This window comes from Elgaria multicarinata, chromosome 19 (genome assembly GCF_023053635.1).
Source record: "Elgaria multicarinata webbii isolate HBS135686 ecotype San Diego chromosome 19, rElgMul1.1.pri, whole genome shotgun sequence".
Classification (NCBI taxonomy): domain Eukaryota; kingdom Metazoa; phylum Chordata; class Lepidosauria; order Squamata; family Anguidae; genus Elgaria; species Elgaria multicarinata.
In genome coordinates, this window is record NC_086189.1 from 6,468,117 (window position 1) to 6,493,621 (window position 25,505).

At 43.4% G+C, this 25,505-nt stretch overlaps 1 protein-coding gene across 4 annotated transcripts in view; it reads left to right on the top strand.

The window, feature by feature from the left end:
• The first annotated feature begins 8,903 nt into the window (after nucleotides 1-8,903).
• Nucleotides 8,904-25,505, top strand: part of DENND1A (DENN domain containing 1A) — a 297,718-nt gene continuing 281,116 nt past the window's right edge. For all 4 annotated transcript variants that reach the window (XM_063144890.1, XM_063144892.1, XM_063144891.1 and 1 more), the window contains exon 1: nucleotides 8,904-9,054. In XM_063144890.1, the coding sequence (XP_063000960.1) occupies nucleotides 9,038-9,054 (17 nt within the window). In that variant the 5' untranslated portion in view covers nucleotides 8,904-9,037. The remainder of the gene's footprint in view (nucleotides 9,055-25,505) is intronic.

Genomic DNA, 25,505 nt, shown 5'->3' on the forward strand with positions numbered 1-25,505 from the left:
TGCAACAGCACCCTCCCACCCATGTTCCCCAGAAGTTGGTGTATATAGGCTGACTCTGATACTGGAGGTAGCACATAACCATCAGGACTTCTCCTGACTTCTCCTCCAGGAATTTATCCAACTCCCATTGAAAGCCATCCAAACTGGTGGCCATCACTACATCTTGTGGTTATGAATTCTATAGTTTAACTCCGTGCTGTATGTATAGAGGAGGTCCCAGAAAAACAAATGGGTGCTTCTTTTGTAATACAACTATCTGCTCCTGATACTAGTCTCTCTCCAGTCTCTTCCATGCAGGATTAGACCCAGGTGTGCATTAACCAGAACAGGCTCATCATACTCCACCATAGCTTATCAGAGGAAGCACTTGTAACTAGAAAGTCACTCAGAGCAAGATGGGGGCAAAGGCTGCTGTGGAGGGGTGGGTGCGAAGAGGGACAAATGCACAGGCAGAGAAGTGACAAGCAAACGCAATTTCCCCCTGTGTGATGACTCGCTATAGCTCAAAGATAAAGCACCAAATAACACACACACACACACACACACACACACACACACACACACACACACACAGATGGCGTTCTTCAACCTGGTACCCTCTAGATGTGTAGGACTGCAATGCCCATCATTCCCAGCCAGCAACTGTTGTGGTCCAAAACATCTGGAGGGTACTGTGTTGGACAAGGTGGCGTAAAGGTATCAAAGCGGTGAACATGCAATGTCATTGCCACTAAAAGTGACAATAAAACACCAGAATACAGCAACGCAATCATAAGTAATGACTTAAGTGTACTGCAGACCGTAACTGGCTGGGTCGCACCGAGGGAAAGCCTGTGCAATGAGGAGGGTCTTAAGGAGATGTCTGAATGTCAATACAGTGAGTGCCCATCTACTGGCAATTCATAGAATCCTAGAATAGTGGAGTTGGAAGGGGTCTATAAGGCCATGGAAGGGGTCTATAAGGCTCATTGCAGGAATCCACCCTAAAGCATCCCTGACAGATGACTGTCCAGCTGCCTCTTGAAGGCCTCTAGTGTGGGAGAGCCCACAACCTCCCTAGGTAACTGATTCCACCGTCGCACTGCTCTAACAGTCAGGAAGTTTTTCCTGATGTCCAGCTGGAACCTGGCTTCCTGTAACTTGAGCCTATTATTCCATGTCCTGCACTCTGGGAGGATCGAGAAGAGATCCTGTCCCTCCTCTGTGTGACAACCTCTCAAGTATTTGAAGAGTGCTCTCATGTCTCCCCTCAATCTTCTCTTCTCCAGGCTAAACATGCCCAGTTCTTTCAGTCTCTCCTCATAGGGCTGTGTTTCCAGACCCCTGATCATCCTCATTGCCCTCCTCTGAACCTTCTCCAGCTGGTCTGTAGGGTGGGTGCTGCAACACTCAACGCTCTGCTAAAAAATCACTGCAGAAACATCTGGCACCATCTGACGTGAAGATGGCAAAGCCCAGGCAGGGCCATAAAGGGCATTATTTTAGGGGGAACAGCCCTACTTCCTGTCTCATCTCTCTCTGCTGCCACCTGCCGTAATGGCTGCTGCTGGTGACAGTTGTGAAGTTCTGAGTCAAGCCATCCTGACATCTGCTGCCTCCTTCTTCCAAAGAATAAAGGCCTTTATCTCTAGGAATTGAGAAGCAGGGTGCATCTGGGTAGAGGCTCAGTGATGAAAACAGGGGTGGCTGGGGGCTCTGATGTCAGTGGGGCAGTAAATCTGCTCCGGGTTTCAGCCAGAACCAGTCAGAGCATCTTTAGAGTTCTGACTGGTTCTGGCTGAAACCTTGAGCAGATTCACCAGCCCGCTGACATCAGAGCTATCAGCCTCTACTGGAAGAAACTGTTTTCACCTTCAAAAGTGAGCTTACAGCTTTTTCACACCTTTTAAAAAAGAAAACAATCACTCCTGGTTTCCTTCCCCCAACTTTTCTTAATTAGAACAGCCTAATTTAGAAGGAAAGAAAGAAAGAAAGAAAGAAATTAATTAAAGGCCTTTCAGTGGTTGGTATTGTTAAACATTTGGGAGTCAGAAAGCCCAGCAGATCAACCAGAGATCTACCAATAGATCCCTGTCTATTTTCTGCCCAGCCCTGAATTGATTAGCACATGGCATTAGCCTCCTTCCCCAACCTGGTGCTCTCTTATCATCCCCAGCTACCTGGAGGGCATGAAGATGGGGAAAGCTGGCTCCTAGGATGTGGGGCACGAGGACCGGATGGGAACAGGCTGCAGAGAAGCTTTAGGCATAGCTGACATCGTGTGATGCACCAGAGGCCTCTGCGGACCTAAAGAACTATAGATGAAAGTATACATTTGATGGCTATTCGCCCAGTCAGTAGAGGCTGGTGGCTCCGACGTCAGTGGGGCAGTGAATCTGCTCAAAGTTTCAATCAGAACCTGTCAGACCTCTAAAGGAGCTCTCCAAGGTGTTCTTTAATGGACTAGTTATGAATTGGGCTCTGGAGATGCAGCCCTTCCCCAGCAGTGCATAAGCCAGTTTGCTGTAAGCAAGGAAAAAGGAACAATAGGAAAACAGCTTTCAACGCTATAGCAGTTGGTGGCATGCCGGTAAACTATCCTGGTTGCACCTCTGCTCCGTGGGAACTCCCTCAAGAGTGGCTGTGTCTCAAACTCCCCAGCTGATACGACCAAACTGTCAACCTCAATATTTTCATGGTTTAAGAAACCCAAACCATAACCTCTTCTTGAACACGGTTCTTTGCAACATGACAGACGAGCTGCCATTCAAAATAGACAAGAAGCTAGGGCACTCCCCATTCATGATACGGGTAATCCTTTCTTCAAAAGAGGCAGATGGTATTTCTATCACAGGAAAAAAAAAACCTTTTTTGTCTCTTTCGCTCTCCAAGATTTAATAATACAACTGTTATTCTTGGGTGTCCAATGCAAAAACAGAGCATGAAGGCAAATGGGATATAAGAAGGACTTGCAGCAGATATTTAAGCAGCAGGACAAGCTTGGCTTTCCACCGGCTTCCCAGTTTGAATGACGGAAATACATATCAGCAAACTGAACACTGGATTCAGCTGTCAATCTTTCCTTTTCTCTAATCCCCCAGGCAGGCTGTCTGCTATTTTAAATTTATTTTTTTAAGTGCCACATGCAGATTTATTGATTAATGTCTTGCCTTAAGAAATTAAAATGTTATTTTAAAAGTTAAAATAAAGAAATCACCTACCCTACCCCCCACCCCAACTGGTTGGAAGAGAGGTTTCCTGCCAGTATGGTGTAGTGGCTGGAGCATTGAACTGGGAGTCGGGAGATCCGGGTTCCAGCACCCCCCCCTGGCCATGGAAACCCACAGGGTGACTTTGGGCCACTCACAGACTCTCAGCCCAACCTCACAGGGTAGAAGGGAGAGAAGGAGGATTATGTATGCCACCTTGGGTTCCTTGGAAGAAAAAAGGCGGGATATAAATGCAATAATAAATAAATAAATAAATAAATAAATTAAAATCACAGCTAAACAACACAAGGCAAAATTTGCAAGACTAGTGTTTTCAGAGCCTAGCCCCAGTATGGAAATCAGTGAAGGCTGGTGGCTCTGCTTCTTTAGAGCTCTGACTGGTTCTGAGTGAAATCCAGAGCGGATTCACTGCCCCACTGTCTTCGGAGCCCCCAGTCTCCACTGATGGAACTATATATTTAAACTGAATGTGGTGTGGCTGCCCTATCTCTAGAAGCTGGAGATATGTCTTAGACAGAGAATGGTGTTACTTAGAACCCACTACTTAATACTGATTATTTGAATTAAATTTCAAGAAATAGAGCAAAAAGGAAAAAAAAGTCTAGCAGGATGCAATATTGCTCAATATAAACACCATCAAAAGATAGCTAACAATAGAATGATGCAAGGGAAGTGATGAATAAGAATCAATCTTACAGTCTTAATTAGCACATTCCAGGCTAGGATCTGTGCAGCTAATTATTAGTACTGCACACCCAGGGGAGGGAGTGGAACGAGGGTTTCTTGAACAGTTTCCCCCATGCACATGCTGACTTCCTACTTACACTTACACCGGCCAAACAGAACTATCTTTAAAACAAAAATTAAATGGACACAAATCAGACATCAACATAACTGTCAATAAATCGGTCAGTGAACACTTTAACCTCCCTGGGCGTACCACCAAGGACCTCAGGGTGGCAGTTCTAAGGAAATTGAAATCAAGAGTTTGCTTGGAATGTGAATTTGCAGAACAAAAGACGATAAAGAAATTTGATTGTGCTTGTCAGGGACTCAATAAGGACTATGGTTTCAATGCACATTATAAAGACTCTTAGTGTACTTTGTGGTTTGTAATTGTTGCTTTAAGAGAATGTAATGCTTGCTGCAGATTTATTTATTTATTTATTTAGACATTTGTATGCCTCCCTCTATCTCAAGGATCTCAGAGTGGTGTGCAGATAAAATCATACAAACAATATAAATCAATAAATATACACAGCTAAAAACAAATCAAACCATTAATAAGCTAAAACCAGTACAGAATTTAAAAACAGTAAAACCAATTAAAATAATTAAAAATATGTACAGGCTTGGTGAATTTAGCAATCAAAGGCTTTGTTGAAAAGCCATGTCTTAACTTGGTGCCGAAATGAAGCCAGCGCCAGCACCAGTTGGGCCTCCAAGGGGGGGGGGGGCATCCCACAGCCAGGGGGCCACAACAGAGAAAGCCTTCTCCCACGTCCCACCATAGCATCTGTCTTGCGTTGGTGGGACACAGAGCAGGGCTCCTTCAATAGATCTCAATTTTTGGGCAGGCATATATAGGGAGAGGCACTCCCTCGACAGACAACTATCTGTCAGGGATGCTTTAGGGTGGATTCCTGCATTGAGCAGGGGGTTGGACTAGATGGCCTTGTAGGCCCCTTCCAACTCTGCTATTCTATGATTCTATAAGTATTGCGGTCCCAAGCTGCTTAGGGCTTTCAATGTCATTACCAACACCTTGAATTCCAACCGGAAACGTATCGGCAGCCAGTGCAATTCCTTTAAGACCGGTGTTATAAGGTCTCTGTAAGGTGTACCGGTCAGCAGTCTAGCTGCTGCATTTTGCACTAGCTGCAACTTCCGAGTCGTCTTGAAAGGCACAATCCTATGTGTGTTTAGACAGAAAAAAGTCCTACAATTTCCAGTATTTCCTAGCCTGGCTGGGGAACGCTGGGAGTTGTAGGACTTTTTTTCCTGTCTAAGTATGCATAGGATTGAACCTGTCTTTTCAGTCTCAAAGCCTCCAATTCCACTAACAACATCTGATGAAGTGGATTGTAACCTACGAAAGTAAATGCTAATTTATTAAATTAGCCAAACAAAGGAAACAAATAGCCTTTATTTGTGCTACACTTAACCCTTTAACCCCTGTACACAGTGAGGGGACTTTCAAAATGCAATTTATGATAACTCATGGTAAAAGTGCGCTGTTTAGAAGGGGGGAAATATAGTTGTGTGTTTTTTAAATCCCCAAACTATGAGCATGCTTAAAGTAGCTCTTTAGCTCTTTGAACCCAGAACGTGACCAATTTAGTGTCATCTTAAAATAGATATAGCAGTATGTTACCTCATTAAAAAAGCCACTGGAGAAATGCACCTCACTATCCCATGAAGATACTAGCCAGTGTGGTGTAGTGGTGAACTAATGTCCAAAGGCATTCTGGGGAAATTAAGATAGTGACACTTGGTTTTGCATTGTGTCCTGGACACCAGGTAAATAAAGAATTAAAAATATTTTATTTTGTTTTAACAGGGAGGGGTAGGAGATTTCATCGGTGACTAAGATTGTCCTAGTGCACATGACATGTGTGAGACCTGAGTTCAAATCCCCACTCAGTCATGAAGTTCACTGGTTGATGTTGGGCCAGTCATTATTTCTCAATCTAGTCTACTTTACAGTGTTGTTGAAAAGGTAAAAGGTGTGTGGGTTTGTGTATGCCACCCTGTCTAAATGTGCATAAGATCGCACCCCAATTCATTCTTGTTTAGGGGTAAGGCCCTCCTCATAACCCAGGCCTGCAGAAGCAGGGTCACATATATACACATCTTCCATTTGAGATAAGTCACCTCCCTACCCTACAACCAAAAGTGCATTAAAAAGAGACTTTTATTTTATAGTTGCTGTGTGCATTTTATTCTTAAAGAAGATCTGTAACCATCTGATCCTTCCCAGGAGAGCATAGCACTCAAAGAACTGTTAAATGGCGTGATTTCCTCTCCTCGAAATTCTATAATAGTATTCTCGCACATTTGCCTGATATTGTTTTCTTTATTATTAAAAATATATACTACTAGATGAAAACATCTCCCTCTAATTAAGGGTAATTACAACAATTATTCCACCCAAATACAAAGGGAAACTATATCTGCAGCGGTTCCTCAACGTTTACATTTAAAATCCAGAGAGAGAGAGAGAGAGAGCATAAAAATAGAAGAAATCATTTATAAAATGCATGAAAGAATAAAAAGGTTTCAGCATTCAGCACTCAGAAAAGGAGCTGGGTGGATCTCCTTGGGAATGGGAGAATGGTGGTGCTATTACTGAAAAGGCCCTTTTTCTGGTACTGATTTGTACAAGAGGTTATAAAATAATTTCATAAATATTATTATTGCATTAACAACAACAATACCCAAAATAAACTGAAAGAATTTTGCTTTCCACCTCATGAGTTAATCAATTTCTGCTCCACATATACACTCTCTCTCACATCTAGATTCCACAAATATCTTCTAAAGTGTCGAACTTTCAAACAGTGTTGGGCTTTCAAACAGTAGTGTTTAGAATAAATTGTTGTTGTTATTAAGAAGTACATCACCAGCCATAGTCCATTTCAAAAGTTGCTTTAGGCACACAAACCCATGGGCCACAGCAGGCAAGAAGTCAATTGGTTAGCAGGTAGCCTTCCTCTGCATCAAGTTGCCAGGATGGAGGGACTAGCTAGAATGTGATTATTTCATAGATTTATATACCTCTGAACATATTTAAAAATACCTCTAGGCTGTTCACAAAATACATTATTAAGGTACAATTAAAAACATAAAAATGGCTAAAACATTAATAAAAAACATTAATAGAGATGTTTATTATAACCATAAACTACAAAGAGACTGGACAGCATATTCAATCAGGGAAGACCTGGGTAAAGAAATGGATCTTTAATTGGTGTAAAGCATGATACAGTTAGAGCTCCCCAAACAGCAGAGAGGAGACCATCCCATAAATTCGGCACCACCACGGTGAAGGCCATTTTCCTGGCTGCTGTGAGATTCGTCGCCAACTGAAGACCTTTTTATTCTCTCAGTACTTTAACACTTTATTTTAACTTAAATTTAAATGTTACTGTTCTAACTCTGTATTTTAATCTTATATCAATTTTGCTGCGTGGTTTTATCCTGGTTGTGCTTTTTATACTGTATTTTGTATTTGTGCTTTTAACCTGTTGGTTGTTTTATTATGGTTTTAATTTTTGTGAACCGCCCAGAGAGCTTCGGCTATTGGGCGGTATAAAAATGTAATAAATAAATAAATAAAAATAAATTTGCAGCTTGGGATACAATAAGCCAGGTCTCCTCCAATGATCTTAATGCTCAGGCAGATAGGTAATGGAGAAGCTGATCTGCCAGGTCCCACTGCAGCTGCTTTAACATCAGAGTTATAGGAGCAATGCATGGGCAGGCACTCAGCTCAGCATCCTGGCTGCCACATTCTGCATCAGCCACAGCTTCCGCCTGTAACCTTAGACAGCCATTGCTGCCAGTCAGTGTTGACAATATTGAGCGAGATGGACCAATGGTCTGACTCAGTATAAGGCAGTTTCCAGTGTTCCTAAGTATAGGTCCTTTTTTTTTAACATAGACGTTAATGCCACACACAACAGAAATACACCCTGGTTGTGTTCAGAGACCTTTATATGTTAAAAAAAATCATAATGTATAAATAAATATATACTGCATTAGCCATTTTAATGTGTGTTTTAAATAACAATTTACGGTGCATTCCTAGGCACATTTACACAGAAAAAACGTCAGAGTTGTAGCACCTACTTCTGTCTAAATATGCATGGGATTGCACCCTTAAAAAGAAACACAGAGCACCTTAGGGCCTTTTGAAATTTACAAATGATTTCCCTTGAGTGTAATAGCACTCTGTACATGCTTAAAGGAAAAGGACTTGAGTCACCTGGGAGATTTGAACGCAAAATATGGCCTCCTTTCCTCGTGTTTCTCTGCACATGCTCTGAAGCACAAACTGTTCTTCCAATTTAGCCCTCTGGGGGTTCTCTGCACATGCTCTGAAGCACAGACTGTTCTTCCAATTTAGCCCTCTGGAGTTTCTCTGCACATGCTCTGAAGCACAAACTGTTCTTCCGATTTAGCCCCCTGGGGTTTCTCTGCACATGCTCTGAAGCAGAGACTGTTCTTCCAATTTAGCCCTCTGGAGTTTCTCTGCACATGCTCTGAAGCAGAGACTGTTCTTCCAATTTAGCCCTCTGGGGGGTTCTCCAGTCCTCAGTAGAAGAAAGCCTTTTTTTTTTTTACTGCCCATGACTCTCAGGAGTGTAGCCTTCATGAGGTTAATTTATTATTATGGTCTGGAGCAGCCAAATGTGCGTGTGTGTCTTACTCAGTGCCACAATGATTTTAAAAAGACACACTGCATATGCTCTGGAGAACTCTAAACTGGTGAAGCCTCCGTCTATACTGGTAATCAAGACGGGCGGGTAAGAGGCCTTGTTTACTAGGCGGGCGCTGCGCCCTTGGTTGCTGTGACGACGGCGGCGGCGCCGGCGACACCCTCAGAGCGGCTTCCGGTCTGCCAGACCTGCGGAGGGACTACACTTCCCAGACGGCCCCGCGCGCTCACTTCCGGCCCGCCACTGTCCGCTCCCCGCCCGCCTTGTCCGTCGGTCGCGCCGCCTGAGCCTGTCTAGAGCCTGGACGGGATGGAGTGACCCACCGGCAGCCCGGAAGTCCAGTCCCGCCGTCGCCTGCCTGGGGCCCATGCGGCCCCCTCAGAGACCATGGGGTCCCGCGTTAAGTGAGTGAGGGGAGAAAAAGCGGGGGAGGAGCCCCTCAGGAGGGTAGGGGAGGGTAGGGGGGGGAGCTGCCCCTCCCCTCGGGTGAGTGGTGTAATGGGGGAGGGGGCAGTTGGCCCTTCCCCCCGGGGGGGTGCTGTTATGGGGGGAAGGGAGTTCCCCCTCTCCTCTGGGAGTGCACTATGTGGGGGAGGGGAGCTGCCCCCCCCCCCAGGAGTGTGTCCTTACAAGGGAGGGGTTCATACCAGCAAGCAAGAACGTGTGTGTGTGTGTGTGAAAGAGAGAGAATCAAGTTATCCTCCAGAAGAAAACCGCAGATATTTATCCATGGTTTCCTGTCCATTAGACAGCCCCCTCCCCCCAACTCAAAAAATGACAGATTTTATGTATGCATGTGTATGCCAAGAGAAGACTGTTTATATGAGAAAGTGAAGATACACACTTGTGTATAAAATTCTCCTTTATAAGTATGTGGGGAGAGAGAGAAAAAAATATTTTGGGGATGTATGTGTGTGACTGTACACACACACACACAGAGAGGGCATGGCATTTTATATACAAATAACAGTAAGAGAGAGAGAGGTGTGCATATATAAACCTAAACCCAAAGTTGAGCAGTACCTTTATTTGGATCAACCAACATGCCCCCAAAGAGTGTGGCATTCTGGTTGCTCCTAATTTATTTATTTATTTAGAATATTTATATAGCGCTCCCCATTGAAAAATTTCGGGGCTATGCACGAGATAAAATGAAAATAAAAACAGAATAAAACAAAATTTAAAAGAAGCAAAAACAGAGATTCAAGGCTGCATAATGAAAGTATTGCCCAACTGTGGATTCTGGAATCCCACCCCACCCCCAGTAAAACTGCATGGCTACCTTTGTTTTTGTTTTTAATATAATCCTCTCTATGTATACATGTGCATATGCGTAAATACACACACAGAGAAAACCATGCTGTCTATTAGTAGAGAGGGAACTGTATATTTTCAGAGGTGTCTCTAATAAGGTGGCCGGTTGGGGAGGTGGACGTGAAAGGGTGGTATTTTGAAGTCCTGTTGCCTCAGTTTGTGTGTGGAAATAATAGGAGTGCCTGGAAGCAGCAGGCCTGGCATGTCAGCTGGGGAGACAGTTTGAGGCATGCTTATGCATGGAAGTGAGTGGGGGGAGAATAAGGTGAGGGGATTTGTCAAGGGAAAAGCTATGTCTGCAATGTTTGTTTAATTCTTTTGTAAGGGGAAAATCTCTTAAGTTGTGCTTATGGCTCCCCCCATGCGCTTTTACTAAATGCCCCAAGTGGCATAATGTGTGTGTGTGTGTGTGTGTGGAGCACATGAGGTACCCCATAACTATCACTGAGCAAAACCCTCTCTGGGAATTGTGTCTTCTGTTTCTTTCCTTCTTTCATGCCAAACAAGCCTACAGAGGCAGGAGCAGGACTGGTCAAGAAGCCGTACTGCCTCGGGCAAAGCTCCTGCCACTTTCTGAGCATTTGCACAAGCTGACGTTTTTGAGGAAGAGAGAAGGTGGCATCTGAAGGGCACCAGAAGTGGGTTCCGCTAGACTTCAGGTGGCGTAGTCTTCCTTGGTAGGCCAGAGAGCAGAGGAAGGAGCTGCATTAACAGAACTTTAACAGAACTGCATTAACAGAACTTTGTGAACCGCCCAGAGAGCTTCGGCTATTGGGCGGTATAAAAATGTAAAAACAAAAACAAAAAAACCCTTGCCCTGTTTCCCCTACTGTTTGTTCCTATCCGTAGTATTTCCTTGGATGGATTTTTACTCTTAATTTCCATAGAGTTTGTTGGGAGAAAATCCCTGCTCCTGCTCAGTCCTTCCAAACTTCCTGCTGGCACTTAGGATCTTGAAATACTTTCCTTAGCTGTGTAGGGGATCCACCACACAGGTGTTTGATGCTGGCTTTCATTTCATTTCTTACATTTCCATACCATCCAAAACCCGAAGCTCTCTGGGAGTGAGGGGGTGGGAAGAGAGAAAATTCTAGCTGCGGCCTACAGCTTTACTTGTGCAGCATGGATTGAGTTGGCTGGAGCAACCAGACAGAGTAGCCAACCATGGAGTGTTCAGATTAGATTACGCTGGAAAAAGTGGTGACTGTGGGAACAAACCTTGTGGGCGTTGACTTCAAAAGATAGGGATGCGTTTGTTTTTTGCCAAGAAGTTCTCAATGCATGGTTCATCTAAATGTGTGAGTAGCTGATGCTGCTAAATTAGGCTGAATTAACTACTGTCTTTAACTACTACTGTCTTTAAGATTCTGCCACTTTCTTCAGAATGCAAAATTTTGTAGCTGCCTCTGCCCTCTCAATATTTACTTAGCTTAAACCACATCGTTCATGCCAAACAGGGAGACAAAAAGCACAAAAGTAGCCTCTTGTGGGGCTGCCTTGTAAATGTGTGTTGCATTTGTTCCGTGAAGCTCAAGAAGTTTGTATGCATGTGTGTGCACGTACACACTGAGTTCTCTCAACTTGCATACTGAACAAATAAGAAAAGATACTTGTGCAAATACTTCTGTCAGTGTTAACTGTCATGCAGTCTCCGGGTGGGTGGTGGGTGGACAGACATACTTGAAATCTACCTAGAATCAGCAGCAGAGGCAGTGTTAACTGATCTATGTCTTCGTTGGAGGACTTTTCTGTGGTCATATCAAAAATTTAGAGCCTCCCTGGTTGCTATTGTGGTTACAGTTTGACTTTGAAAAGATCTGTGAGTTGACCTTCTAAATGGCTCAGTGAATATATTTCTAGGTGAAGGAGAAAGAGCAGCTGTATTCCATTATTACATTTTGGAACTCAGTTCACTTAGAATGTTCTTGATTGGCTTGAGACACCTGTAACCACATAGCAAAGTGGTCACCTGTTAACTCCATCCACACAGTTAAGTGTGGCTGGCTGGGGCATGCTGGGAGTTGTAGGACTTTCTTTTCTGTCTAAACATGCGTAGGATTGTGCTCTTAGTGGAGTATTATGTGATCATACCAAGACATGTTTAAATTTGAGAGAATTAAGAGGATATGAAGCATACTGCTGGTACAACTAGTGCAGTATTTTCTACTATTCTTACCTGCGACCACTTTCTAGGTTTTCCAGGAGCTCGGTCCAGCATGGGCCTTTAAAGCACACTGAGCTGTGGCTTTTCTCCGAATTTGAAACGGCTTCAGATTTGAGCTTGTTGAGTTTCAAGATCCTGTTTTTTCTTTCCGGCGAAGTCCTGGGTAAGATGACTCCTCAAATATGTAGAGGAAGGCAACTCTGAGGATTATTTCACTTTCACAACTGATATTATTTTTTTCTTGTCAACTTAACTGTCTTCCAGAATTTAAGGAAGCCATAAAGACTGATCTCTTCTGGCAGGCCTACCCAGTTGAATTTTAAGATGCCTTTTTAATGGTGTGCTGCTTTTAATGATGCACTGGTTTTAAACGTTTGAATTAGTTGTATGTATTTTAATGTGTTTTTATTAGTGTTGTACCCCGCCTCGATCCAGAGGGAGAGGCAGGTAACAAAATTATTATTATTATTATTATTATTATTATTATTATTATTATTATTATTATTGTGCAGAAGAGGGGTGTGCCCATGCTTCTGAGCGACTATAATGTAGCGTGCCACATCTAGGCTCAAGGCTAAACTTGGATTGAATGGGCAGTCTGGCTAGCTCATGGATTGATATTCATATTTCGCGCTCTTTCGGCCATTAGTGAACCGATCTGTGCTTTTGCAGCAAATCGTTTGTCTGACATGACTAGATCATTTCAAAACTGTGGCTTCTTCCTCAAGGCATGTGGCTGCATGCGGAATGGAGTGTGTGTGTGCTTGCCAAAGGACAGGAGGTTTGGCTTGATTAATTGAGGTGGTGGTGGTTTTGCTAATTTGTGGAAGTGTCCTCAAAGTTTACGGTGTTGATTTATCCAACGGGAAGTGCAGGAGCTGTGGATAAGCATGGGCACATTCAGTGAAGACTGGTATCTAGCTACAGTGATCCATGCTCTGATAACCTCTCGTTTGGATTACTGCAATGCGTTATACGTGGGGCTGCCTTTGAAAACGGTCCAGAAGCTTCAGCTGATACAAAACAGGGCAGCTCATTTACTAACAGGGACTGGCCAGTGAGACCATATCACGCCAGTCCTTTTGCAACTTCATTGGCTGATGGTCAAAGTGCTGGTATTAACATTCAAAGCCGAAAATGGCTTGGGGCCAGGTTATTTGAAGGAACGCCTCCTCCCATATGTACCTGCCTGGACCTTAACATCATCCACAGGGGTCCTTCTCCGTGAGCCCCTGCCAAAGGAAGTGAGGCAGGTGGCTACTAGGAGGAGGGCTTTCTCTGCTGTGGCACCCCGGCTGTGGAATGAGCTCCCCAGAGAGGTTTGCCTGGCGCCCACACTGTACTCCTTCTGTCACCAGCTGAAGACCTTTTTATTTTCTCAGTATTTTAACACCTAATTTAACTTAAATTTAAATTTTGTTGTTTTAATTCCGTATTTTAACCTATATCAATTTCTGCTGTGTGGTTTTATCCTGGCTGTGCTTTTTATATTGTATTTTGTATTTGTGCTTTTAGACTGTTGGTTGTTTTATTATGCTTTTTATGGTTATATTTTTTGTGAACCGCCCAGAGAGCTTTGGCTATTGGGCGGTATAAAAATGAAATAAATAAATAAATAAAATATATTGGGGGGGGGGGACTACAACCCAGAGGCCTGTCATCCATTGTTGTGGATATGCATAATTTTCTTGGCCGCCACTGTTTTGAGGCACTGTTGGTGGCAATGCACAACAGGGCTTCCTTTGTGGTGGCACCTTGTATCGCTATTCCAAGAGGTTAGGTTATATTCCTCTGTGTTCCATAGGCAATTTAAGCACATTTTTCCCCTCTCTCACTCTGTTGTTGCTTTGGCTCTTTGATGTTCTTGCTCTTTGCTGCTGCTTTAATCTGGTAATTGTGTTTGAAAGATGGATCCTTGTTAGTTATGCCAGTTTTTATTATTTTGTAAGCTGATTTGAGTGACTCCTTTTTGGAGGGGAAAAGTGGTCTATACATTTTTCTATTAAAAATTGGAAGGAGGAGGAAGCTGTACTAGAGCGGTAAAATACTTCATGGGTTGTAAGCAAAGAGCATGTTGTTTAGCAACGAAGAAAGTGATTTTTTTTTTACTTATAGAAACAAGGGTAGTTTAGAAACATGATGAGATTGATGTGCAAGACTTCTGATTCTTCCCTAGTATCTTCAGGATGTGAAATTGCTAGGAGACAGGAAGCCTGCAAGACGAATGCATGGTGCTGAAAATAAGCGTAAATTAGGAACACCATAGCTAAAGCATTTTGAGAAGTAATTCAATTTCTCAGTGTGGGTTTTAAGTCCAGATAAATGGGTTGAGGATTTAATAATAATAATAATAATAATAATAATAATAATAATATATTTATTTATTACCCGCCTCTCCCTCTGGATTTGTGGTCTTGAAGTGCTGTAGGGACTGGTTCATAGCAGCTGTCCCCAACCTGGTACTTTCCAGATTGAGAGAAGGAAGAGGATGACCATTTATTACATTTCTTTACTGCCCCATAGCCAAAACTCTCTGGGTGGTTTACAAAAGATTAAAACATTAAACATTAAAAATCGATATACAAAATTTAAAAATATAAAACATATATTTTAAAACAGCTTTGAGCTCTCAGCCAAACCTAGATATATCTAGGATTGATTGAAAACTCAACATATGCTGCTCAATGCCTGGGAGAGGAGAACAGTCTTGATCTGGCACCCAAAAGATAACAGTGTTGGTGCCAGGCAGGCCTCGTCGGGGAGATCATTCCATAATTGGGGGGCCACCACTGAGAAGGCCCTCTCCCTTGTTGCTGCCCTCCGAGCTTCCCTTGGAATAAAGGCTGTGCCAAAGGTCTTTTAGAAAAAGTGAGGTTTGAGAAGCCCTTTTAAGAAAATAGATAGTACATCGGAAAGGCAGGTGCCTGTGGGGAAGAAAGAAGAATCCTAGATAGAGGTAAGAAGGGCTAAAAGAGTTGTGGAACACTTCATGAATGATATAGGACAGGAGCGGGCAACACACACTCCCTGGGCCATAGGTGACCCCGGCCATTCCCCCGCAACGCTTGCTGCCCCTCAAATTAATTAAAATGTGTTTTTTTGTGAAAACTGGAATCTGTCACGGCTATGGAGTGCCAAAAAAGTCAAAACTAACTAGTTCGCAAGCTAATTTTGATTTTTTTTGGGGGGGGGGGCACTCTGTAGCCACGAATGATACTATTAATAACAAAAGAACCCGTGGGGGATAGGGGATGGCTGGGGTCTGTGGTGGTGGTGGAGGCAGTCTGAGGGCAAAAACGGCCTCTGAACTTCTGAAGGGTCCCTAATACAGGGACACAAGGAACGGGGAATGGGGAGGAAGGGGCACTGAGGATGGTGGGTGATGGTAGTGGTTATGATTCTCCCACTCACCTAAAACCAAAAACTCCTGGCAAAGATTTGTCTGTGCGCACCTTTAGTTTCAGTGTTCTCAGCAGAAATTGTTGGGCTTGTATATAAAGGGAGCTGGACGTGAACTAGGGACGTTGCTGCCAGGAAATTACTTAGTAAAGCTAAATTCAACGCAGGAACCTGTGGGAATGGCCAGCAATGCCTTTAAAGCCAGGGTGGGCAGAATGTAGATGGTATATCTGCAGGGGAATTGCAGTAGATCTCCAAGGGTTTCTGTCTTCCAAAGGATTTCTGATTTAAAAAACGAAGAAAAAACCACCATGGCTAACCTTGTGTGCACTAAATCAGTTGTGTTTGATAAAGGCAACAACTAAAGCTGACCAAGCTCGTAAATAGGAACTTTATCAGGTGCTACTTGAGATGGCTGATTATGTGAGCCAGCTGTTAACCACATCTTGTTCTTTAATCCAGCACAATCAGGTGCTGCGAGATTTGAAATATGAAATTTGCTTCTCTTGGACTTAATGCGGTTGAAATCCAGAATCTTGTGCTTGAGCATGGATTGTCACCAAGAAGGCTATTAAAATTAGCTAATAAACTCAGCAGTTTTCATGCATTTGACAGTGTGGCTTGAGAGAGCCAAAGTATATTAAAAAGTAAATGGCTATTCAAATGTCTCTTGGCAGGCAGCATTGTGCAGCTGAATCTTCCCTCTGTATAGGCGGAATGTTTGTGGAATAGAAAAAGTGGCCTCTGGGATGGGTGTGACAAAAGTTCTCTAACTGTTTGGCCCATAAATGGGGTGTGTGGGAGGAATGGGTGGGGTAAAGATGCTGGCATCAAGGAAATCGTGCAGGTAATTCATTGCATACCATTCATTGTACCTGAGTCTTTCCTTGATTTATGACTCTGCGGAGATAGCACAAAACCAGTGAGGGAATGGAAATGGATGTGGCGTTTCCAAACCAAAGGTTGTTCTCAGTTTTAGTATGTGAGAACTTTATGCAGTCCTCTGCAGGACTGATGTCCCAAACTTTACAATATAACAAACCCTAGGAACGTAAAGATGGATTTTGTACAACATGCTAACCCACACTCAGTGGTTGAGTGTGGATTGTTTGTTGAACCATGGATTGTTTATTGAACCACATGTTCCTTGTTGAACAGTGGGTTAGCATGTTGTTTGAACCCAGAACAGTGGATTGTTTATCATGCATCATGACTTGTTGACCACCCTAAACAACCCAACAACAAACCATGGGTTCCCAAGTTGGCTTGTTTGGGAAAAATAAGCCATTCTGCAGAAAATGTCCTGGGTTCAGACCACATGCTAACACATGGTTCAACAAACAACCCACAGTTCAAAACAACCCACATTCAACCACTGAGTGAGGGTTAATGTGTTGTGTGAACAGCCTCAAAGTATCTTTCCCTAGGTCTACCTCAAAGGAACTAGTTCTAAAGTCCTCCTTGGACATGGCTTGTCCTGACGTTCGGATGCTCCCTCCGCCATCATGCTGGAACTGGAAGCATAAAAATGTGGGTCCTCTCCTGTTCCCCAGAGGATTGGAAGGGTGTCCTCACCACTCCCTTCTATATTCCCTCCCTAAAACATTTCTGGCTTGCTGAGTAACTGGAGTCTGTTTCTTTTGCAGGCGATGGTGGCGGCAGCGGAGTGAAATTGACCTAATTTTTTCGCTCCAACTGTCACCCAGGAAGGTTCTAAATAGCTTCTCAACGGAAAGCGATAAGCAGCGCTGGAACAAACACTTGCCTGAGCGTGTTGTTGTTGGGGAATCTGCCTTATTTGGATTCCTGCACACAAGCAAGAGACAATCCAACAAGACTGATATCAGAGCTACAGCAGCCCCCACCCCTCCAGTTAGGACTGGATAAATCCCAGCTGCCTGGTTGCTCCAGGCACCTAAAAATGCATGTTGGCTGTTGTTGTTGTTTCAATTTATGACCTATATCTTAAAAACCTATACATTAAAAACAAATATGGTAAGACCAGTGATAAAATACATAATTTATTTAAAGAACAACAATAATAATTGAATTTTTTAAAAAAAGGTTCAGTTCATATCTCCTCCAAGTATGGTTGGGAAAGGCCATTCTCTTGTCAGAAACTCTGGGGAACCACTTTCCCATTCTGGTGCCTTCCAGATATTTTGGACTTCAGCTTCTATTAGTCCTAGACAACATGGTTTGTGCTTATTGATTCTGGGAATTGTAGTCCAAAACATTTAGAGGGCACCAGGTTTGGGAAGAGTGAACTAGATACATCCATCAGCTGACTCAGTGGGGCAGTTCACGCAGCATGGTAACCCCCCTCAGTGGTTGAATGTGGGTTATTGTTGAACTATGACTTGTTTGTTGAATCCTGGGTTAGCGTATTGTGTGAACCTAGGACATTTTCTGCGGGGTGGGTTGTTAACCATGCAGCATGGCTTATTTTTCTCAAGTCACCTTGAGAACTTATGGTTTGTTGTTCAGTTGTTCAGGGTGGTTAACAAGCCACAGTGCATGGTTTCAAAGCCACCCTGCAGAAAATATCCTGCGTTCAGAAAACACACTAACCTACAGTTCAACAAACAACCCACGTGGACTACCGTGTTGTGTGAACAGCCCTAAAGTAAGGCAGCTTTCCCTGTCAAATGTTGAAGGCTTTCCTTTGCTTCTTAGAAATTCATCATGTCTGCAAAGGGTTTGTTACAACATACGATTGCTATTGTCATACGGACCTCAGAATCTGTAGACCCTGACCATGCTTTCTCTGGGAAAAGTTGGCTCATTGTCTCAGTCTGGAAAGCTTTGCTGCTGTTCCTGGATTAGGGAGGAAGTAGCTACGTTGTCGTCCACAGTAGGTGGAGTGTGCTGGTTTTTAAAGTTGCTGGGAGCTCTGTTAAACTTGTGTATTTAAATCTGCTGTAGGAATTGGAAGGAGATAAACAATGGGATACTGTCTTCAGTTGTGAACGAACAGCGTAAGTTAGGCGTCTTCCCCTCTTGTGGCTGGATTAAAGTAACTGGGGGAAATGCTGTTTCTGGCTCTTGAGAGCGTGTTAGGTAAACAAAACGATGATAGATTCTGTGGAAAGCAACAGTTGAGCGTGTTGCTGTATATTTTTTAAAACTACTCTTGGGCTTTAAAGAGACTCTGCATGTTTACGTTACATTGGTGTCCTTCGGGAATTAATGTTGGAATTAATGTACAATGCAGCATCATACAACTTCATGGTGCCCTAAAACAAAATGCTTTAACTTTGCAATGAGACGCTCCTCCAAGATCATGCTTGCAGTGGAGGCTGGTGGCTCCGATGTCAGTGGGGCAGTGAATCCACTCTGGGTTTGTCAGAACCAGACAGGACACTACAGGAGCTGTCCAAGGTGCTTGGATAGCTCTTTTATAGTCCTGACAGGTTCTGATTGAAACCTGGAGCAAATTGTATTTATTTATTTATTACATTACTGTTCTGCCCCCATAACCGAAGCTTTCTGGGCTGTTCACTGCCCCACTGACATTGGGTCCACCAGCCTCCTCTGCATACTTGGAAAAGTAGTTTTCTATCTCCCTCAGGCAGCACCAGAAACTAGTATTATACTTAGGGCCTTTGGGGTCTGTGCTTGGTAGTTCTGGGAATAATTGCAACTTTGTATAGTGCTTTTCCTTAGTACTCCCCAGAACTTTGCACCACTTATTACATTAATCTCACAGCAGCCCCATAAGGTAGGCCAGTGTAAGTATGCCATAGTAAAGATTGTAGTGGATGAGGCTGAGAGAGAGTGCCTTACCTAAGACTACTCAGGGAACTCATGGCTGAAGTGAGGGTTTAATTCAGCATGTTCTAGCTCACTGTTCATTTTCTTAACAACCCGATTCATACAACGTGGTATCCCACCATGGCTGATCAGCTATGGTGCGTTGTTGCGTTGTGTGAACCTGGTGCAGTTTCTGCAGGGTGGCTTATTTTTCATGAACAAGGACCACTAGTAGAATAATTGCTATGAGACACTACCTGCAAATCAGACAAACAGATTTTTTTTTATTTGAGAGAGGGCTGGCCCTGTCCAGAAGGCACTTTAAACCACAGCTTTAACGAAGGTGTATAAGCCCCCCCCCCAAAAAAAACCTTATTCACCGTGGTTAAAGCCATGGTGTAAAGTGTCTTCTGAACAGGGACGGCTGTGTTTTAGGGAAAGATAAATGGATTGTTGTTAGGGATTATGACGATTCATGCAAGAGAAGGCTATCAGTGGTTGCTAGTTATGATGACTGTATAACCTTGAATGTCAGAAGCAGTAGGCTTGTGTTTGCCAGTTGCTGGGGAACACACATCTCCACTGGGCACAAGAGCGGCTTCTCTGTGAATAAACATGCGTAGGATCAGGCTGCAAAAGACATTGATCAATCGCTTAACAAAAGTCTCCTACCAGTTCTAATGTTTACCTTGTCAAGGTAAATAATGTTACAATCAGTGGTGCCATCAGGGCAGGATTTGGGGCCAGAGGTCCAGGACTCCACTTGGCAGAATGAGCAGGAAAGCTTACCACATTTTAAGAACTTAAGAAGGGTCCTGCTGGATCAGACCAAGGCCCTGTTAACACAGTGGCCAACAGCTGCCCATGGGAAACCCACAAGCTGGTTAAGAGGGCAATAGCACCCTCCCCGCCTATGTTCCCCAGCCGTTGGTGTAGAGAGGCAGACTGGCTCTGATACTGGAGGTAGCACAGAACCATGAGGACTAGTAGCCATGGATATCCTTCTCTTCCAAGAATGTGTCTACCCCCTTTTAAAACCATCCAAATTGGTGGCCGTCAGTACATCTAATGACCCCATTGGGTTCTAATATTAAGAGAGAGGGAGAAAAATGTCTCCCTATCTACATTTTCCACATCGTTGTTTTATTATGGTTTTAATTTTTGTGAACCGCCCAGAGAGCTTCTGCTATTGGGCAGTATAAAAATGTAATCAATCAATCAATCATGAATAGCTTTGCACACCTCTATCATGTCTCCCTTCCCTTCCTTTCGTCTAAGCTAAACAATCCCAATAAGTGAAATAAATGATGAGGGTGTATGAGAATTTAGTTTTTGCTTGCAAAACATGTGGGCTTGCTGTATCTGTTGCAGTGAGCATGAGTGCATGTCTGCCGAAAATATTTGCAAATTGACAAATGCACGCTCGTGTTTCTCTTGTTCCCTGTTCCTAGTTTGATTTGCAGAAATTTCCTCATTAGATTGAATTGGCCCTGCTTTAGTCGAGGAGATTCCAGCTGGACATCAGGAAAAACGTCCTGACTGTTAGAGCAGTATGACAATGGAATCAATTACCTAGGGAGGTTATGGGCTCTCCCACACTAGAGTCATTCAAGAGGCAGCTGGACAAGCATCTGCCAGGGATGCTTTAAGGTGGATTCCTGCATTGAGCAGGGGGTTGGACTTGATGGCCTTATAGGCCCCTTCCAACTCTACTATTCTATGATTCTATGAAATTTGCCCAAATTGGGGGAGATTTGCTGAAATCTCCCATTCGATCATGGCTCAATTTGGGCAAATTTCCATTTTGCACAGAGCGAGCGGCATAATACATGTTACTACCTAAAGAAAAGGAGTCATGGAGCTGTAAGCCCATGAAGTCCAGGGTTTAAAATGATTTAACTGCACCACTGCTTACAAAGAACCGTTAAATCTTTCAAAATTAGGCTTTCTCAATGTCAACTGCTGCTCTACACAAGTAACACAAATGAAAGAGGAGGTTGAGGAGAGAAATATATGACTGTTCCCTGCATGGCCCTTTTCTTAATTCAAGCTTCCTTATTGATTGCTTATGTAGCTTCAGAGAATTCAGGCTAACAATTTGAAACCTTAGAACTGGAAGCGCTTGGTCCCATCTGTCTGGTGAGTTCATAGGGAAATCAAGTCCTCTCTCTCCCTTTTGTGTTTAGTCTTGAATCCTTGCTATCTCCAATTAGCAAAGGTAAGATAACTGCTCTTTTGGAGTGTGTTTCCAGCTCACAATATTTCCATATCTTTTAGAATTTGGATGAATAGCAATACAAATAAGTTTGAAGGCCTGTCTGAGCCTAGTGTTACCATTGCTCATTCACTACACACCAGAGTTGGGGTGCAGGAGTGGATCACCCTGGTATTCTTGGTGCTTTTTGCAAATGGTTGGCATTGCCAAATGAGTCTTAAGTCTGGGGATTTGTCATTAGAGTAATAGATTTTTTAAAATCTCCCAAAGTTGCACCACATTCTCTGCTCTCAAACGGACAGGAATGCATCTTCCAAGATGATATGCTATATGCTATGACACATATATACATCATCCCCAAACACCTCCATTTTATTCCAAAGGTATGAAATGTTATAGGCTCCTTTTCAGAGAGATCTGTCCTTTAAAATACCCTCTGCTACTATTTCCATTAAAGGTCTTAATGTTTCATGCGGAAGGCAGAGGTGTGTGTTCCAAATCTTTTAATGTCAGTGGGAAGAATTTCATCTGCTTTTGTTTGCATATGACTTTGCCTAGCAAAGATATTTTGGCTTTCAAAGATGCAGAAACGCATTAACTTAAAGATGATCTTAGCTAGTTCTGTCTTTGTGTGGGCTGCCTTAAACGTAGCTCTCTCCTCACAGTAAAGAAATTGGAACAAACTCTTCCTGCCCTGGTGCTTACTTCAGCTGACAGTGAGGTTTTCTATTACGCAGAGGTGTCCAACACCTGTCTTGGAAAAACCTACATATGAAGTTGTCTTGGATCCTGTCCTGCGGTACAGAAGCCCCCCTTTTTTTAACTGCCTGCTTTTAGTCCAGATTAACAGCCAGGCTGGAAATAATATATCAGAAATTGGGTAGAAATTCATCAATATGACTGATATTTATTACATTTTTATACCGCCCAATAGCCAGAGCTCTCTGGGCGGTTCACAAAACTCTCTGGGCGGTTCACAAAAATCTTGCTTGAAGCTCTTGCAAACTCTTATTGCTCTTATAGAGGCAAATATATAGGTGCGTATAGAACAAGGGTGGGGAACCTCAGGCCTGGGGACAAAATCTGGCCCTTTGAGGCTCCCCAGCAGACCACACACATTCCCCCAACCAGATGGTTACCTGGGTTTTGTGCAAATTTCACCCCCTCCCTTCTAAAAGATTGAAATGCCTCACCTAATCCTTTGTTACTGTCAGTAAGAGCTTGAAGCTACAATATCCTGGTATCTTTTTGTAACTTCGGCTACATCCACCGCTGGAATGTGATTCCTGAGAGTTTCTCTGAGATTGAATTTGGCCTTCAAAGTGAAAGGATTCCCCCACCTCTGCTAATAGTGGCTTTCCCCCGCCCTTTGCTGAGCTGTGATGTAGTACAACTTTCTGATAACTGAGGGGAAAGGCCTGTCTCAGAGTGTTGATGCTTGGTGTGAGAGAAAAGCAGAAAGTTGGATTCGCTAATGGAAGGGGGGCTGGAATCTCTCTTGCAAAGCATAAGGGCAGGAGGAGGCTGTGTGTGAGATGCCGGAAAAGGCACAATGAGGCAGATGTTTGGTAGGTCAGTGAGCTGAGGGGACGTAGAAGCCCAAGTGAGGCCTTTTCAAAGCCCCACACATTCAGCCAAATCTTCGGCTTGCAGGTTTCTTATGGTGAAGTATTCTTTTATGGAAAATGCTAAAGTGGTCTGTGGGGAAAAGCCAATGGCCATTTGTTCAGAGTGTGTTCAGAGGAGGGCAACCAGGATGATCAGGGGTCTGGAAACAAAGCCCAATGAAGAGAGACTGAAAGAACTGGGCATGTTTAGCCTGGTGAAGAGAAGATTGAGGGGAGACAGGATAGCACTCTTCAAATACTTAAAAGGTTGTCACACAGAGGAGGGCCAGGATCTCTTCTCGATCCTCCCAGAGTGCAGGACACGGAATAATGGGCTCAAGTTAAAGGAAGCCAGATTCCAGCTGGACATCAGGAAAAACTTCCTGACTGTTAGAGCAGTACAACAATGGAATCAGTTACCTAGGGAGGTGGTGGGCTCTCCCACACTAGAGGCCTTCAAGAGGCAGCTGGACAACCATCTGTCAGGGATGCTTTAGGGTGGATTCCTGCATTGAGCAGGGGGTTGGCCTTATAGGCCCCTTCCAACTTTACTATTCTATGATTCTATGAAAACATGGAGTGAGCAATGATCAGGGTTGGAAATGCAGACATGTGCTGCAGATTGCAGCACATCTGCAGTGGTCCGTTTTTATGATACATAAGGGTGTTTGGACTCTTCCCCCAGTTCTCAAGATATTTAGAGCCAAATTGCTGATTCAATTATTGTATGGTAGCCCTGTATGGATTGAGATGACTAATTGTGCTGTGGAAAATGCTCAGGCATTTTTTTGCGTCTTATATTGTAGGATAAACCATCATGCATTTGGAAACGGGTAAGATTTGTGGAAACCAGAGCATGGACTCAGGCACTAAAATTCTGGTTATGTCTGCATTTTTCTCCAACATCTAGCTTTGTGTATCGTATGCTAACGGACTCATACTCTAGTAAATGTCCTATATAATTTTACATAAAATTAGCACAATTGGTTCAAATCTCTTCTAATGCTTGAGCAACATCAAGCTTCTAAACTTCTGATTCAGAGATTATATGGTATTGGAAGACAGAACCTGGTTAACAGAACTTGTTCTTCCATGGCCCGTGGTATTGTGCTCTGTTATGGTACCTCACCTTATCTGACATCTTTTAAGAATATGCAATCTCACAGAGCACACTCAACCGGCAGTAGTATCAGGGCAGATTTTTGAAAATTCAGTTTCAAAGAAGTTTGTGTCTATGTAAGCCAGGAATCCCTGGAACTGACACATGTATCATTATATACTAATTTTTCCTCTGATTTGAGATGTGGTATAATTCATCGTCTTCTGACCAACTTCCCAGGGCATCAAGATGAAATACTGGTAATCAGTTGTCTATCAGATAAATTTTCACATATCACTGAACAGGTGGCTAATTTTTTTTCGTAATCACCATGCATACAAGAGCTTGGCTGATTGGTTATAGAATCATAGAATAGTAGAGTTGGAAGGGGCCTACAAGGCCATCGAGTCCAACCCCCTGCTCAGTGCAGGAATCTACCCTAAGGCATCCCTGACAGGTAGATTAAACTGAAGGAGTTTTAACTTGAATGGGTCTAATAAAGAGATGCACACACATCAAATACAGGAGGCCGTGATCTTGCGTTCCTGCATTCTTTTGCCATCATGAAAGCTGGAAATCTACTTTAAGCAATGAAAGTATAGATCCCTTGAGAATCTGATAAGGCTTTGGAGTGGCCTGTGTTGCTCTTCTTCACTTACACCAGAACACTTTCACGTTAGGAGTGACTGCTCTGCTAGCCTCCTAGGAATTTGAAATACTTCCATTAGCCCTGTGGAACGTTCACATCTTCCTGCATGACTAGGATGTGGCTATCCAAGCTCCTTCAACTGGATATGTAGACCAGCCTTCCCCATGTGTTGGACGTCAACTTCCCATCATCCCCGGCCAGCATGGTGATGCTGGCCAGGGATGATAGAAATCATAGCTGAGCACATCTGGAGGTCACCAGACTCCAGAAGGCTGCTATGACCTGCTGTTGTTACACAAAGAGAAGAGAGTTTTGGTAATTCCTGCGTGTGTGTAAGTAAGTTCTGGTGTGAAACTTTAGGATCCCTGTTTCCCCCCACTAATATTGTGAGATGTTTCAACAGGACTTAACAAATTCTCTGTCGAGGTATTAACTTGTTGAAGACAAGAATATGCCCTTTGTTACCCAGTGTTCTAGCTTTTGAAAGCCCTTTTTATTCCTGCACTTAAAAAAACCAAAGGGGGCCTGTCAGAGCGCCGTCGTGCCGAAGGCAGCACCACCTTGAATGTATTGAGGTGCTGTTTGTCAACTGGTGTTTGTGACATGATTTAAGCCTCATCTGTAGTGCAGCCGGCCCTATGGAGTTTATATTAGG